General features: G+C 37.0%; 1 protein-coding gene and 1 long non-coding RNA gene across 8 annotated transcripts; one reads left to right on the top strand and one right to left on the bottom strand.

Annotated features, from left to right (window-relative positions):
* The first annotated feature begins 865 nt into the window (after positions 1–865).
* LOC140779240 (protein argonaute 10-like) lies at positions 866–8,758 on the top strand. Of its 5 annotated transcripts, none has more exons than XM_073124242.1 (23): positions 866–1,001; positions 1,743–2,247; positions 2,473–2,681; positions 3,009–3,161; positions 3,250–3,383; positions 3,481–3,590; positions 3,682–3,788; positions 3,944–4,079; positions 4,177–4,293; positions 4,418–4,525; positions 4,633–4,704; positions 4,880–5,002; positions 5,087–5,243; positions 5,351–5,472; positions 5,970–6,107; positions 6,187–6,329; positions 6,481–6,543; positions 7,049–7,112; positions 7,213–7,348; positions 7,435–7,508; positions 7,814–7,908; positions 8,002–8,033; positions 8,343–8,758. In XM_073124242.1, exons 2-23 carry the CDS (start codon positions 1,834–1,836, stop codon positions 8,510–8,512), a joined length of 2,877 nt encoding a protein of 958 aa, XP_072980343.1. In that variant the 5' UTR covers positions 866–1,001; positions 1,743–1,833; the 3' UTR covers positions 8,513–8,758. The 5 variants fall into 5 exon arrangements, with proteins under 5 accessions (XP_072980343.1, XP_072980345.1, XP_072980344.1 ...); XM_073124244.1 differs by lacking the exon at positions 866–1,001 and adding an exon at positions 1,101–1,141; XM_073124243.1 differs by lacking the exon at positions 866–1,001 and adding an exon at positions 1,166–1,406.
* A 142-nt stretch (positions 8,759–8,900) lies between these two features.
* Positions 8,901–10,824, bottom strand: LOC140779241 (uncharacterized). Of its 3 annotated transcripts, none has more exons than XR_012107302.1 (3): positions 10,433–10,821; positions 10,220–10,300; positions 8,901–10,048 (listed from the first exon to the last, which is right to left on the bottom strand). It is a non-coding gene; the product is annotated as an uncharacterized lncRNA (long non-coding RNA). The 3 variants fall into 3 exon arrangements; XR_012107301.1 differs by having other exon boundaries at positions 10,220–10,283; positions 10,433–10,820; XR_012107300.1 differs by lacking the exon at positions 8,901–10,048 and having other exon boundaries at positions 10,072–10,283; positions 10,433–10,824.
* Positions 10,825–15,372: the final 4,548 nt, after the last annotated feature.

The following is a 15,372-nucleotide window of genomic DNA, read 5'->3' as shown; positions in this document are numbered from 1 at the left end:
TTCCTCCTCATCCATCATTAGTGTATCAAGGGTCAAAAAGATCATTCATTGCATCCGACGTGGCAATCTCCCTCCCCCCCTTCCCCCCCTTCATGGCCACTGATCAAGAACCTGACAAAAAGATCTGATCCGCTGTCATATTATATATAAGGTAAATATAGATAGATAGATAAGTATAAGGTGCGAAATGCCGTGAATACTAGATTTTAGTCCTTAAGACTGCACCATCATTACTAAACTGTACCCACGGGAAACCCCAAAACTAGGCAGACCCATTTGTATAGACTTGGCACTCATTGATTGGTTAAAAATCCTGCGACGGGGGCTGCAGGCAATCATCTACTCATTTATTTGGAGAGCGAGAGCGAGAGAGAGAGAGAGAGAGAGAGAGAGGAGCCATTGAGTTAGTTCTCTGCGTCTACTGGAGGAAGTTCGAATTATTCTTCCGCAGAGGAAGATTGCATTTAATGCAATTTGATTTTTAGTCATGGATCAATCTCATCTCCAGCAACAAATATTGTGGATGTTATAATAAAATACATAATTTATACTTAGGAGTTAGTAGATAGTGTTTGAAAATGGTGGGGGTTTTGTTGGTCAGAGAGACAGAGGCAGAGAGAGCAGTACCGTCCCCATTACCCCCACCAACATCCATATCTCTCTGGTGCCCATATTTTTTCCCATCATCCCATCCCCTTTGACACGTGATAAAAGAAGAGAAAAAAAGGCCACCAAAAGCAAAATGTGCATGCGTGTATGGGTTTCACCACCTCTTTCTCCCTTCATTACTGGCTCTTATAATCTCTATGAACTTTTTCGCTTTCCCATCTCTTTCTTATCACATCCCTTTCAAGTCCACTTTAGGTTCTCTTTTAAGCCGAGCTTTTTGTTCGATTAAAGAGAAGGAAGGGGATTGGTGTTGGTGTTGGTGTTGGTGGTGGTGGTGGTGGTGGTGGTGGAGAGCAGTAAGCTTTGTGATAAGATAGTGTAGCACCGAGTTGGTAAGTCAGGATTTGGGTACTTGGGTTTCCTTTTATTTGCAATGGGGTTGATTTTGTTTGTATGTGCTTGTTCTCAGCTGGGTAAGGACGCGTTGCATTTTATTCCTTGTGCTTGTTTCTTTGCTGCTCTATTTGGGTTGGTAAGTGTTGATGCTTCTTGGAAGCTTTGGCCTTTTGGAAGTGCATCAGGGGATCCCTGCTTCTCTCTCTCTCTCTCTCTCACACACACACTCACTCACTCACTTTTTGGGATTGTTGTTTTGAGTTGGAATGTTTCTTTCTCCTCTTAAAATTTATTTCATTCCTCGCCTATTCATAAATGCTTGCTTGCGAGCTCTTGCATGACTGAGGGTCTCCATTTTGGCGTCTGCCAAAAATTCGACTTTTGATTTCTTGGATTCTAAGGTTTTACTTTTCTATTCTTTACTGCTTATGTAATTGAATGTCATAGTCCGTGTTAAAAATGTTTGCCAAGTTCAAGTGATGTCTTAAACTTTACTGTTCTCATACTGATATGTGAGACAAAAAAGCAAGTACATTACTTTTGTTTGCGTCCTCAGTGATATAAAATCATACTAATATTTGCTTGAATTTGGTTATTGAGTTTTTGTTCAAGTATAACCCTCTAGTATACATGATGCTCTGTCTTTATCTTCGCAAAGCTTTCTTTCTTCTGTGAATTGCATTGACCAATGGTTACTTCATACTTTGGTTTCTTCCATCCTTTCTTTGTGATTCCAGTACTGACTGCAAGAAGATATTTGAGAAGACGGCTAAGTATAGCCAACTTGGTGAAAGGCCCCTTCTCTCGTCAATTAGTTAGTTTGCAACCATGCCTGTAGGCCAATTGAAAGAAACCTCAGAACAGCACATCGTGATCAAGACCCAAGCAAACAATCCCATGAGCCCTGTTCAAAAGGCTCCAAAAACTTCTCAGAATGGGAAAGGACCACCTCCTCAGGTATCCCAAGGTGCCAAATTGCAAAACCAAAGCACATCTCTTTCTAAAAACAGAGGCAGAAGAAGAGGTCGAGGGGTGCGGAAGAACGCCATGGAATGCCAAGTTCATAGTGGTTGTTTGGAGAGTAAGAGTCAGTTTAGTGATCTAGAGGTTTCAGTCCCTTGTTCCAGCAAATCTCTCAGGTTCCCCCAAAGGCCTGGGCTTGGGCAAGCAGGGACTAGATGTGTAGTAAAAGCTAATCATTTTTTCGCAGAGCTGCCGGACAAGGATTTAGTCCACTATGATGTAAGAAAATTTATCCTGCTAAACTATCCACATATAAAATTTTCATTATATTCCTATTTCTGTAAGAACTCCTGAAAGGTTTAACATTCTTCGCCAAACAGTAGATTGTGGAAGCTCTATTCAACTTTTATTTTAGTAGTTCTGTTTGAGATCGTTATTCTTGGGACGTGTGAATTGCATATCTTGGGCTCACATCGATAATTTCTCCGCATTTCTTTTCTTGAGGTAACCATAACACCTGAGGAGGCATCAAGAAGTGTGAACAGAAGTATTATTGCGGAGCTTGTGAAACTGTACAGAGAATCTGATCTTGGCACGAGGTTGCCTGCTTACGATGGTAGGAAAAGTCTCTATACTGCTGGAGAGCTCCCTTTCTCTTACAAGGAGTTCAGTATCGAGCTCGTGAGCGAAGAAGATGGAACTAGTGGCCCCAAGTAATCCCTTCACTCAGTCTCAAAACATTTTGTTTTTCATTTAACTTCTTCTCTTCATCTTTTACTAAGGGTACAGAGTTCTTAATCATGTTCTCATAAACCATTATTGTTCAGTATAATTTGTGCTAATAAATTGGATACATTTGATGTCTTTATTCATAGTTTATTTCTTATTCCCCTTAGCTCCCTTGGTAAAGAATTTTACCCTCCTCCACATCTTCATATTTTCAAGATTCAAGTGCACGAGGATTCAAGTTTCATAGACTCTGATTATGTACAATATATGTTTACCTGCTATAACAATTGTTGTTGGAAATATTATTTAAGCAGAAGGATAAGAAAATACAAAGTGGCCATTAAGTTTGTTGCGAGAGCAAATATGCACCACCTAAGCCAATTTTTAGGAGGGAAATGTGCAGATAGTCCACAAGAAGCTCTGCAAGTTCTGGACATTGTTCTCAGACAATTGTCAACTAAAAGGTGTTGTTCCTAGATTGTGGTACTTATCTAGTTAAAGGAATATTTAGCTTTCATGATCATGTAACATTTTTTTTCTTCTCTGTTTTAGATACTGCCCTGTTGGGAAATCCTTTTTCTCTACCGACTTTAAAACCCCTCAGCGGCTCGGCGATGGTTTAGAGTCATGGTGCGGCTTTTATCAGAGTATAAGACCTACCCAAATGGGCTTGTCACTCAATATTGGTAATGCACTCTGAGTTATAATCTGTGTTAACTCAAATGCGATGGAAGCTATTCATCTGAAGTTGTATAACTTTTATTCTTGCTATTTTGCTCCTAGACATGTCGACTGCGGCATTTATTGAGCCACTTCCTGTAATTGATTTTGTTGCTCAAATTTTGGGAAAGGATGCATTGTCAAGGCCTTTCTCCGATGCTGATCATGTTAAGGTATAAAGTAGTACTTCAATCATGCTGAATGGCACTGCCTTGCTTTTTGCTAGTTAGCCATCCTCTCATCTAAGTGAAAATTGTTTATTAGGTAAAAAAGGCACTTAGAGGAGTGAAAGTGGAAGTTACACACAGAGGGCATGTGCGAAGAAAATATCGAATATCTGGATTGACATCATTACCTACAAGAGAACTCATGTAAGTTCTCTTGTGGTCACAGAACAATGTGTTAGTTGCTGCCTTTTTTTCCTTACCAATGAGAATACATTGTCTTTCTAAAAACAATATCATTGGGGCGTTTGAATGCTCATATATTTGGTTGATCAATAATTTCTTTCATTTATATCTTGTAGATTTCCAGTTGAGGACCAGTCTATGAAGTCAGTTGTAGAATACTTCCAAGAGATGTATGGATTCACCGTTCAATATACGCATCTACCTTGTCTTCAAGTGGGAAATCAGAAAAAGGCTAATTATTTGCCGATGGAGGTTAAAACTTTTATCTTTTAATGTCAGTCTGATTCTGTTGTTGTGCTTTTAGATCACATTAATCCTGGCAGTCATTTTTCGAGATGTTACTTTGTAGGCCTGTAAAATCTTGAGTGGTCAAAGGTATACAAAAAGGCTGAATGAAAAGCAAATAACTGCTCTTCTAAAAGTAGCATGCCAAAGACCAAAGGAAAGGGAGAGTGATATTCTGCAGGTGCTTAGTACAATTCTTTTATAATATCCTGCCATTTAATTTTTCATTAAGATTTTTAACTATGATGCCTGTTACCCCACTGCATAAAGGCATTAATTCTTTTATGTACATGCTTGTGTTTCAGACTGTTCAACATAATGCTTATGATCAAGATCCATATGCAAATGAATTTGGAATTAAAATTAGTGAGAAACTAACCTCTGTTGAGGCTCGAATCCTTCCTGCACCTTGGGTAGTTTTCTAACTCACTCTCTTTTATTCTATTTTTATTATTTTTAATTAACTTCCTAGCCAAATCTTTGTAGTTCTAACATTTCCCACTACAAATGATTGTTTTAGCTGAAATATCATGACACTGGAAAGGAAAGAGACTGTTTACCTCATGTTGGTCAATGGAATATGATGAACAAGGTATTACTTTTTGCTGACTGCATTTTCTAATAACCAATTTAGAACATCTAACAACTTTTCTGCAGAAATAGCTTGTTCAATTAGTTTTAAATATCAGCATCTTTACACTTTGATTGGATTCAAATAAGTTATGTTTAAATTTTCTGATCAAACATTTACTTCGGTTTTTCAACAGAAAATGATTAATGGAAGCACAGTTGCTCGGTGGGTGTGCATTAATTTTTCTTGGACTGTCCAAGAAAGTGTAGCACGAGGGTTTTGTTATGAGCTGGCTCAAATGTGCCAAGTCTCTGGAATGGTGATCTCACTATGTCCTCTACTGGCTCATGTGCACTTTCAAACAATCCATACCATAATTTTACTGCAACTAAAAATCCTGCAGGAATTCAGTCCGGAACCTGTAATACCTGTCTATTCAGCCCGACCAGATCAGGTCGACAAAGCTCTGAAGTATGTCTATCATGCATCGACCAAAATTAGAGGAAAGGAATTGGAACTATTAATCGCTATCTTGCCTGACAATAATGGCTCTTTGTATGGTATAAATACTTAGTGTCCCATCTGATTTCTCTGACTTCTAACCTGAAACATATAGTGGCTGCATCTATTTCATGTCAAGCCATAGGTGATTCACTTGCATTTTCAGGTGATATAAAGCGGATATGTGAGACAGATTTGGGATTGATTTCACAGTGCTGTCTAACAAAGCATGTGTTCAAGATTAGCAAACAGTATCTAGCAAATGTCTCCTTGAAGATTAATGTGAAGGTGAAAAGACTGAATTCAAATTGTCATCTATTTATATTTGTTGCAAATTTACATATTTCTCTAGCTGTTTTGCATTATGCATGATTCTGTCGAGGTAGGAAAAGATATTTATATCAGTTATTTAGAGAGATCAAGTAGGTTGCACAACATTTGTGTGGATGTCAGCTGAGACAGATGGAATTTTCCTCGTAATTCTATATTGACTGTATTGTAACCTACCGGTTGGACAACTATTAATATATCTAAATTATTGTTCTCCATGATAGAAGACAAAGAGGGCTTTACCTACTGTGACAGTAAGGTTAGCCTTCTTGTGCTAAAATAATTGTGGATTCAAGTCATGTTGATAGCATCCATATCAAAGTTAAATACACAATATAAGTATGATAGATGGTTTGCATGTTTAAAACTTATCCAATTTTTTACTAACTGTGCATTTTCTATGTCCTAAACGTTTGGAGACATTATTTGACAGATTCATGATACATTAATTGCAGATGGGAGGAAGAAATACTGTCCTCATGGATGCAATCAGTTGGAGAATACCACTAGTCAGCGACATTCCAACTATAATTTTCGGTGCAGATGTTACCCACCCAGAGAATGGAGAAGACTCCAATCCTTCAATAGCTGCTGTACTGTCAAAAGTTATAAGGATTTAGATGTATTTATCCTATTTCTGTTCACAATTTGATGACTCTTTGGTTGATGTAGGTAGTAGCTTCTCAAGATTGGCCAGAGATTACGAAATATGCTGGTTTGGTCTGTGCTCAGGCTCACAGACAGGAGCTTATACAAGACCTCTACAAAAGCTGGAATGATCCTGTTCGGGGAACAGTTAGTGGTGGCATGATAAGGTATGTTGGTTTCCTTATTCTTAGATCCGTGTACACAAAATTATTTCATTTTCAGTGTAGTTATATGATCCAACCTAAATTCATGGATGAGTGGTGATTCCTCCTAACCTCTAAGTAATGTTCACCAATTCTTTCTTGCACTGTACTGCAGGGATCTGTTAATATCCTTCAGGAAGGCTACTGGCCAAAAGCCACTGAGGATCATTTTCTACAGGTCAATAATCATTAGCTACATTTGCTTTTCAGTCCTATTGATGCATGATTGCATATTTGATCAGATTATCTTGACAAATTAATTACGAGTAAGATTTTCTCTTACTTAGATGAGGCACAGAAGTGTTCATTGAGAATTAAGTATAAAAGAAGAATCTGTTAACTTCTACAATGTCTCTGATAAATGTATTATCCACTTTGGACTTAAACAATAGCTATACTACTTTACGGTAGGCTGATATTCCTTTCAAAGTTCTAAGATTGCTCTATCCTGTGGAATATTGGAGGACACAAAGAAAGTATTTATCGTATAGTGAATCTTTAACAAAATATAGAAATCTTCTAGCAAATCCATTTTGGAACAAATGGCATGATTAGCTACTGTAAGAAATTATTTGCAATAGCATATGTATTGTATATACAGGTATAAGACAGGTTAAGCTAAAATGATACTGTCTATAGGAAAAATATTGAAAATGACTTTTTGGACATAATGTTTTTTGCAGGGATGGTGTGAGTGAAGGACAGTTTTACCAGGTCCTACTTTATGAGCTTGATGCAATTCGTAAGGTAAATAGTGACTGGGCCAACTTTCATGGTTGAATTTATTATTCAATGGTATTAGTTAAACAAATGCTAGAAACTTCACTATTTTCTGTTTGCAAAACAGGCTTGTGCCTCTCTTGAACCGAACTATCAACCACCAGTGACTTTTGTTGTTGTCCAAAAGAGGCATCATACAAGGCTGTTTGCCAGCAACCACAAGAACCGGTCTAGTACTGACAAGAGTGGGAACATTCTACCTGGTATTTTACTATGCAAGTAATAAGAGATACTTCTGTATAAAGCTTATTCAGCTTAAAGGCTTATTTGATTGACATGTTTATTCCAGGTACTGTAGTAGATTCTAAGATATGCCACCCGACAGAGTTTGACTTCTATTTATGCAGCCATGCTGGAATCCAGGTAATATTAATACTTGCATGTAGGATTTAATAGGTGACTAGAATGAATAGTAAATCTGTGGAGCACAAACAAGAGTAAATAGTACAGAATGGTTAAAGAAAATCCACACCAAGATGAGGAACATAGGAAGATAAGCATTCATGTGTTCATTCATATCATCTATCTCAGTGTAAACAAATATGCCCGTATAAATGAAAGTGAACTTTGCGCTCTGTGTCTATGTATTCCAAAATTTGTGTATGAAAATAACAGGCAATAGCTGTAATATGTCTTTTTCTTCAGAATATATTCTTGGCATTATGCAGGGGACAAGTCGGCCAGCACATTACCATGTTTTATGGGATGAAAATAATTTTACAGCAGATGGATTGCAGTCTCTGACAAACAATCTGTGCTACACGTATGTTTTGATCTTCCTTTTGCCCTTGTGTTCTTACTTCTTACTTCTATTTAATCTTTTTGTTGATTGTTTTTCTCTTCTATAAATCTGCAGGTATGCGAGGTGTACAAGATCAGTCTCTGTTGGTAAGGATCTTTGCTTTCAAAATTTGTTTAGCCGTTGATATAAATTTAACATGATGGATTATTTTGCATATTCAACCTTAATCTCTATTCCTGCCTTTTGACATGAAGTCAACACTTTTGAACCGTTCACCTGACAACATATTACAGACATGGTCACAAACGGTCTTAAAAGGTCTTTCAAAATCTTATGGAAATCATATTCTGCATCAATTGACTAAATCTATCTTAATAACATAACAGTCCTATAAAATTTATTAATTGATGAAAGTGTAACTTACATGCTGGCTCTTCTTGAAATTGATTTTGCAGTTCCTCCAGCATATTATGCACATTTAGCAGCATTTCGAGCCCGGTTCTATGTTGAACGAGAAGCACAAGATAACGGTTCAAGTGCCGGAACCACATGTGCAAGAGAGACTGCAGTCAAGCCACTTCCAGCCCTAAAGGAGAATGTGAAGAGGGTGATGTTCTATTGCTGAACTGGACTACTATAGTATCAAGGATCAGGGTTTGCTGTATAGAGGAAAGAGATGGCTGCCGACCATTAGTATTCCATGTGGTACTCTCTCTGTATAATGATCTATCTTGTCTGAATTCCATATTGAGAGGAGTTAGTGGAAATGCCTTCGACCATTGTTCATCTACTCTAGTTTCATTTCTTCCAATGCAATGTTCATGTAGAACTTTTGGAGGCAAGCGAAGGAGATTCTGAGACCTTCAAAATATGCCACTCCACTCCCTGTTATAGTCTTTATACTGATCCTTAAGCTGAGTTTCCACTGAGCATGGACTACCTAGACTAAATAAACATTCATTCTAGATTGGCACTGTCAGGTTTTGAGAGTAGTCTAGTTAACTTCCAAACTAACCAAGAGGTAATATTGTTGTGTTGATCATAATGTATTGAACACTGAATAAACTGCCAGATTCCCCCAAAACACAAACTCCTCTTTCTGAACAATAATCTGCAGTTCTTAGATACCCAATACGGGCTTGAGAAAATTCCTATCTTTTAAATGCTTCTTATTTCTGATAATTTCAAATGCATTACATGCACAAGATGCTAGTTTTAACCAAATTCTGAGGAAGGATTGAGCAAAAGTTGTGACAACAGTAAACAATGGAAAAAAAAAAAGGAACTCAGGGCAGATAAATGATGTAATCTCTCAGGTCTGGAGATGAGAATAAATCAGTAGGCTAAACTATACTCAATATCACTGACCAATGTTAGGTAGTAACGAGAAGGATATGGTGTGGACTAGAATGTCTGAGTCATCGTCTATTCATTTGTATCAAAACCTGAAAGTTAGATTGAAATTGCAGCAGAAGATAGAATTAGATGCGAGATCCAAGATAGCAGGGATCTACTAACCAAGAAATTAAGGACTCTCCTGCTCCTTTAGCAAGATCCTATAAACAAGGACAAGATAAATAAAGAGAAAGAAAAAAAAAAGAGAAAGAGACAGTAACTGCACTGGCATGCCAAATATCTGACACAGACCAATCTGCACGTCGGCTAAATAGAATAAATATTCTGGCAAATTCGTACACCCATCATTAAAAGGGAGACAAGCCCAGAAGCTTGCATCATGAAACAGAATATACCAGGAAACTTTTGAGGCTCTTATGGTTAATTAGCAAGAATGAAGTCAATATGGTTTTCTCTTCCCCGTGCATATCAATACATCATCCCAGTTTATGAATCTATATGGATCAAAATGTTTAGAATCCTATGTTCATAAAGTAGCACAAGTACTACAGGGAAGTACCAAAGTTTAGACAAGGATATCTCCAAGTAATTTTGGTAAGATGTAGTTTAGCATGGATAATGATGACAATATTTTTCTCCTCGAAAGGATATTAGCTATCAGTGAAGCAACAATAACAGTGATTTGTAAACTAACAAGTCACTAAGCAGATTTCTTTTTCCACAAGAAGAAAATTATCTTCTCCCATTTTCTTTAATCTCTAGCTAGGGGTCCCATAATCTCCACTGGAGGATGCATATAGCTAGCCTAGGTGAACAGAATAAACCAGGTTACTTGTAATTCTTGGACATACCGACATAACAAGTGGGATTAACATAATACAAGCATACGTGCATAATAGAAAAGAAAGAAATGGAAAAGAGAAGATCAAGTATTATTAAGTGACTCATGGAGGCATGCGCTCTTTGAATCACTGACCTGAATTCTCTTTGCTAGCTCCAAAACCCTAATTCTTGCCTCTCAACTTCCCTTCCCTCTTCTCCTACAAAACAAGAAGTTCTTCATATATATATATATATATATATATATATATATATATATATATTGTCATGCAAAAACAACAGCAGCAGTGAAAGAAAATCCATCGTAACAAGAAAGATAAAAAAAAAAAATAATAACTATCGTGGATACCTAAAAGCTGTAGGCCACCAAAATCATTGATCCTTTGGCGTTGGTCGGCGCGCGACGATCATTCAGGAAACCCTAATAAGCATGTAATAATTAGGGTTGAGTAGTTCTTGTGCTCCCATCAGCAGATGAAACTGCCACATGATCTGATGGCTTTCCTTTGGATGCCATGATACTTATATCTAGTTAGAGAGAAGAGATCAGATCATGCTGGCAGCTTCAGCTACTTGTGGGTGCACAAAGGTAAGCCATGATCTCAATAGAATACTGTGAGAAGAAGAGAAGATTTACAAGGTGGATAGATGGGATGAGGGGAGGAGAGGGGAGGCGGAAGGGGATGTCAGATGTGAAAGGATTACAACTTTATCAATCTCTTTGTTATTGGGTATATATTGCCATAGAATTAGAGATACTTGGAATATATAAAAATTGGAGGGTGGTCCCAAAGGAAGGGGGAATTGAATATGGTCATGCCCACCCCACCATAATGCAGACTAAGGTTTCTATATTTACTGTGCCTTTAATAACTTTCGTAAGGGACCCTTTCATGCATCCTTCCACGTCCAAATCCACACACACAAACACACACACACACACACAGACATAGAGAGAGAGAGAGAGAGAGAGAGAGAGAGAGAGAGAGAGAGAGAGAGAGAGAGAGAGGGACCATGGTTGCATGGACTCTTGTGTTTTGTCTTAAGGTTCTTATATTAAAGGAGGAAAGCATCTCAACCCTCAGGTCATGTGATTGCTTTATCTCTCTTCTCGTTAGCATGATTTTAATTTATAACAAATCTATTCCTAATTGGAATCTTTCCCTTGTTAAGAAATGGATAGCCTTACTTTGTAAATGCTGCTGTTACTCTGTGTGGCTGGTTTCCCTTGTTGCTCTCAAAGTACCATTTCCTACAATGTAAGAACTGAAAGACTAGTCTCTATCATCATTTAGAGTACTTTTCATCACTTAAGATATATGATGAGGAATTTTACCAAACTTAAACGACATTAACTCGGACATGTAATCTACCTTATAAAAATAGGAACACCTTGTCATACAAAATTTTCAGTCAATAAAAGTTGAATAAAAATCGGTGGTGTTTGGCCTTTACCTGCTTTACAAGTCTTCTCTACTTATCCTCGGCATATGGGTGAAACTTTTCAACTTCGAAGGAAAACATTAAAGCCAAAAAGAGATGTGATCTTTTGAATCTATCTTCAACTATTTTATAGTTAACATCTTCATGAAGTCCACAAACTAAAATATATTTTGTTACATGGGGTTAATAGGCTTCACCCGAAGAAGATAGAACTAATTACACATTTATGGCTAAACATGTAGTCAAACAATAATATTCAAAACTCCTTTAAGAAAAAAAAACTTCCAGAGCTCTTGACTCAGACAAAGCAGTATAGTAATGACTCAGGACAAATGTATTGTCATGTGATCTTTGATGTATGACGCCTGATGTGCATGAGTGGGGTTCTCCATTCCTTCATGAGAGCAAGGTAGGTGGAAGTACAAACCTTGAAGCATTGCTGACAACAGTTGATGAGTCTTGTTTAGCTCATAATCTTGTACTTGAAAAGAAGCAAGCAGTGCCTGTAAGCAGTCTTAAGGACATACAGGTGAAAATTGCTATACTAGTAATTAAGTAATTCAACAGGAGAAACATCAGTGTTTGTGGAGATGCTTGCATTATTTTTGGAATTCATAAAAGAATAATCAATAACCCATTAGATTTAAAATTTATAGTAGTAATGAGATTATGCAGTATCATCCTTTAAATCGATCGATTGATTGAAGGTGTGCACATGGAAACCCAGGACCATTGTTCAGGCTGGGAAAACTGCTCTACTTTTTTCAGCAAAGAGATGAGACGAAGTGAAATTTCCAGGACCATTTTACCAGACCCCTCTTTTTAAAGTGAATAGATCTGCAACTAGTTATCATTGAACATATTAGACTTAATTAATGAATATGTGGTGATAACGAGCATAAGATCAATCAAACATCAAAGTCCAAGGAAAAAGTTTTATGTAGGTTCTACTGGATATCAAACAGATAATCAGAGGTAGGAGTACCAAAGATTCATGAACAGTATATATGTTGTGGGAAGTAACTCCTAATAAGATTGCCCAGAAAATCCACTATCACTCGTTATGGAGAAAGAACAAGGGATCCTAATACACATTCTTCATTTCTCCTCCTGCATAAATGTTCTCGCTAATTCGCATGGCAATACCCATATGCTGTACACTTGTAGTTCCCTCACAAATCTACTCACACGTTTAGAGGGCCTAACGTTTTACTCGGAAACAAGGACGGTGATAATAGAACACCATTCAAGTAAACATAAACAAAGGGATTTCTTTGTTGCAGATGGGACCAGCTGATAAAAGACATAAAAGTTAATAAGAGGGTCAGAAGTTAGTAGGCATGGCCATGTGAAGTAAGCAAATGAGGGAAGTACTCACATCGATCTTTTCTTCACTATTTCATTATGTGCTGAACGAGGTATCTGTCATGCCCAGTAGAGAACAAGTGAAGCTGTCAAGCATGACCTAGCAAAGATCATCCTTCTCGTGCTTCCTGCATATGAGATGCACACTTTTTTTTTTTGGGGGGGGGGGGATAAAGAACACCTTTATCCACTCTTCCATGGAGAGAGAAAGTGAACAAATATTTTAATTATCCGAAGCTAGATCATGCTGGCAGCTTCACTCGTTCTCTTGGGCACTTTGAGCAGAAAGAGAGAGAGAGATAACAGAACTGAGATGCATTGGAGAGCAAGAGCTAGAGCACACGGGAGACAGCAGGATCTGTGGCTTATATATAGGTAATACGAGTGGTATAGTGCTAAAAAAATCTATGGGCGTTCAAAGTTACACCAAAAAGTCAACTACCAAAGGGCACAAAAAAAAATGAAGTCAAAAGTCAACGAATCCAGGAGGAATAGGAGAAAGACCAATAATGACAAGATATAAGGAATGAAGAATGGTAATTTGAGTCACGTAGCAGAACTCATATTACTCTCTTTAGAGGAGGCAAATGAATGACAAAACAAACAAAATAAAAAGAATTTGGGCAATTTTCTCCATTCTCAAATTAAATAAGATGAACAAAAGAACAAGATTAGGGGGGAGATAGAATGTTATGCACGGCAATCAAAATCTAAAAGATTTTATGTAATTAATAATGTATTTTAAAATATTCTAAATGTGTAAAAATATTTAGGATATTTATATGAGCATATATATACAAGTCCCATAACTGTATAGGAAGAAATTCAAGAGAAAAACATACTTTCATGAAGTGATTCTTACTACTCTATGGACAATAACTATGAAAATAATATTTTGATCATCATGCATTCAAGCACACTTATAAGAATGAACAATATGTGATGAACAATACGGTGTGTGAAGGGTGAACTGAACATTTGAACGCATATAAGATCTTCGATTTTCTGATGACTTTGTGGACAATCTTTGAAGGCTATTTAGACTTTACGTGACAAAGTTCAATCTAATTCTATGACATCTCTCATATTATTTGTGGAGTAACTTTTAAAGATCATACTACGACTTTGGGAAGCTTCAAAATGAGATATGCTAATTAGGGTTTCTATTGATCTCATCTTCTTTAGATCTTAAATAATTTGTCTTACTGAAACAGAAGCATCAATTAAGTCACCGAGATTGCAAACCAATCATGAAAGTAATACATTACGGATTCAAACAAGCAGGACCTTATATATAGTCATAGATATCTGTGAACAATCTATAAGTCTATCTTGTAATTGATAGTGATTAATTCAATCTTGAAAATAAATAATACTTTTTTTTTAAAAAAAAAACTTGGGTTTAGATAATTTTCTACATAAAAGTATGTGTATTTACTGTTATGTTTTTATGCTTATTAGTTCACATTGATTTATTATTATAGCATGGGGTAGATCTGATCTCTTAGGGTTTATATTTTTTTTCAAAGTCAATGGATTACATTTATGATAATGTAGTCAAAGTTTGCTGCAGTAACATGGTTGCCAAGATCGAAGAGTAATCAGCTTCCCGAAATGCTTAGTCAACCTTCAAGTGGCTTAGCAATGAGGCATGGCCACAACCTTTCCATGTGACACTTACAGAAGGATAAGTTCTCGTAAGTGAAAAATAAAGAAATACTTTAAAATAAACATTTGGAGCTCAAGCTTAAGGGTGGTTTTGAAAGCAAGATAGAAAAAGAACAAACAACCCAAATGCAAATCCAGAGTGAGAGAAATAAATTTGGGACAGTTTCCAACCAACTTAAGAATATAGTGCGGAAGTGAAAAGGAAGTCAGGCCCACTTTACAAATAAGAAAAAGATGAAAAGGATTCCCCCAAGCAGATATACAGTAGCCATCTCCCTAAAATTGACTCTAAAGAGGATGCTGATAATAGATTGACCAGCCAGATTGTTTAGATAATGGTGAGCAAATGCTGTGAGATGTTCTCTCTCAGAATTCATCTGCTCTCTTACATGCTACGTTATGTGAGAAAATTTCATCATAAGTTCCATTTTATTTCTATGTCACACGTCAAAAGCAGCGAGATTGCAGCAGACTGCTCGTTATGCTCATCAGTGGCCATAAAAGTTTCAAAAGGCCCCCCAGGAAAAAAGAAGTATTCTTGATTAAAAGCTTACCTCACGATTATGGACTCCATTATTTTTGAAGCAGCTGTTTGTAGAACGACGATCTAATGCGGCGGATCCTGTAAAGTTTGACCCGTTTGTAGTACCTTCTTCTAACAATCAACTGGCAATTGCATATTTAAGAACGAATTAGCTTTGTTAAACTTAAATGGAGTTAATCATGATTAACTACCTAACCCAGTGACATTGCGGTACAAGAATTTTGCAAAACATTTGCTGGTTGACTAGAAATCACCCAGATATTTTTAGG

Source organism: Typha angustifolia, chromosome 15, assembly GCF_048772165.1.
Source record: "Typha angustifolia cultivar Huaian chromosome 15, ASM4877216v1, whole genome shotgun sequence".
Lineage (NCBI taxonomy): Eukaryota > Viridiplantae > Streptophyta > Magnoliopsida > Poales > Typhaceae > Typha > Typha angustifolia.
Note: the sequence above shows the minus strand (reverse complement) of the source record. Positions and strands in the feature narration are given on the sequence as shown.

Excerpts from the sequence above, each read along its gene's own strand:
- LOC140779240 (XM_073124242.1), top strand. The coding sequence starts at position 1,834 with ATGCCTGTAGGCCAATTGAAAGAAACCTCAGAACAGCACATCGTGATC. Across the intron at positions 7,113-7,212 it reads AGCTTGATGCAATTCGTAAG|GCTTGTGCCTCTCTTGAACC; the intron begins GTAAATAGTGAC and ends TTTGCAAAACAG. Across the intron at positions 8,034-8,342 it reads TACAAGATCAGTCTCTGTTG|TTCCTCCAGCATATTATGCA; the intron begins GTAAGGATCTTT and ends TTGATTTTGCAG.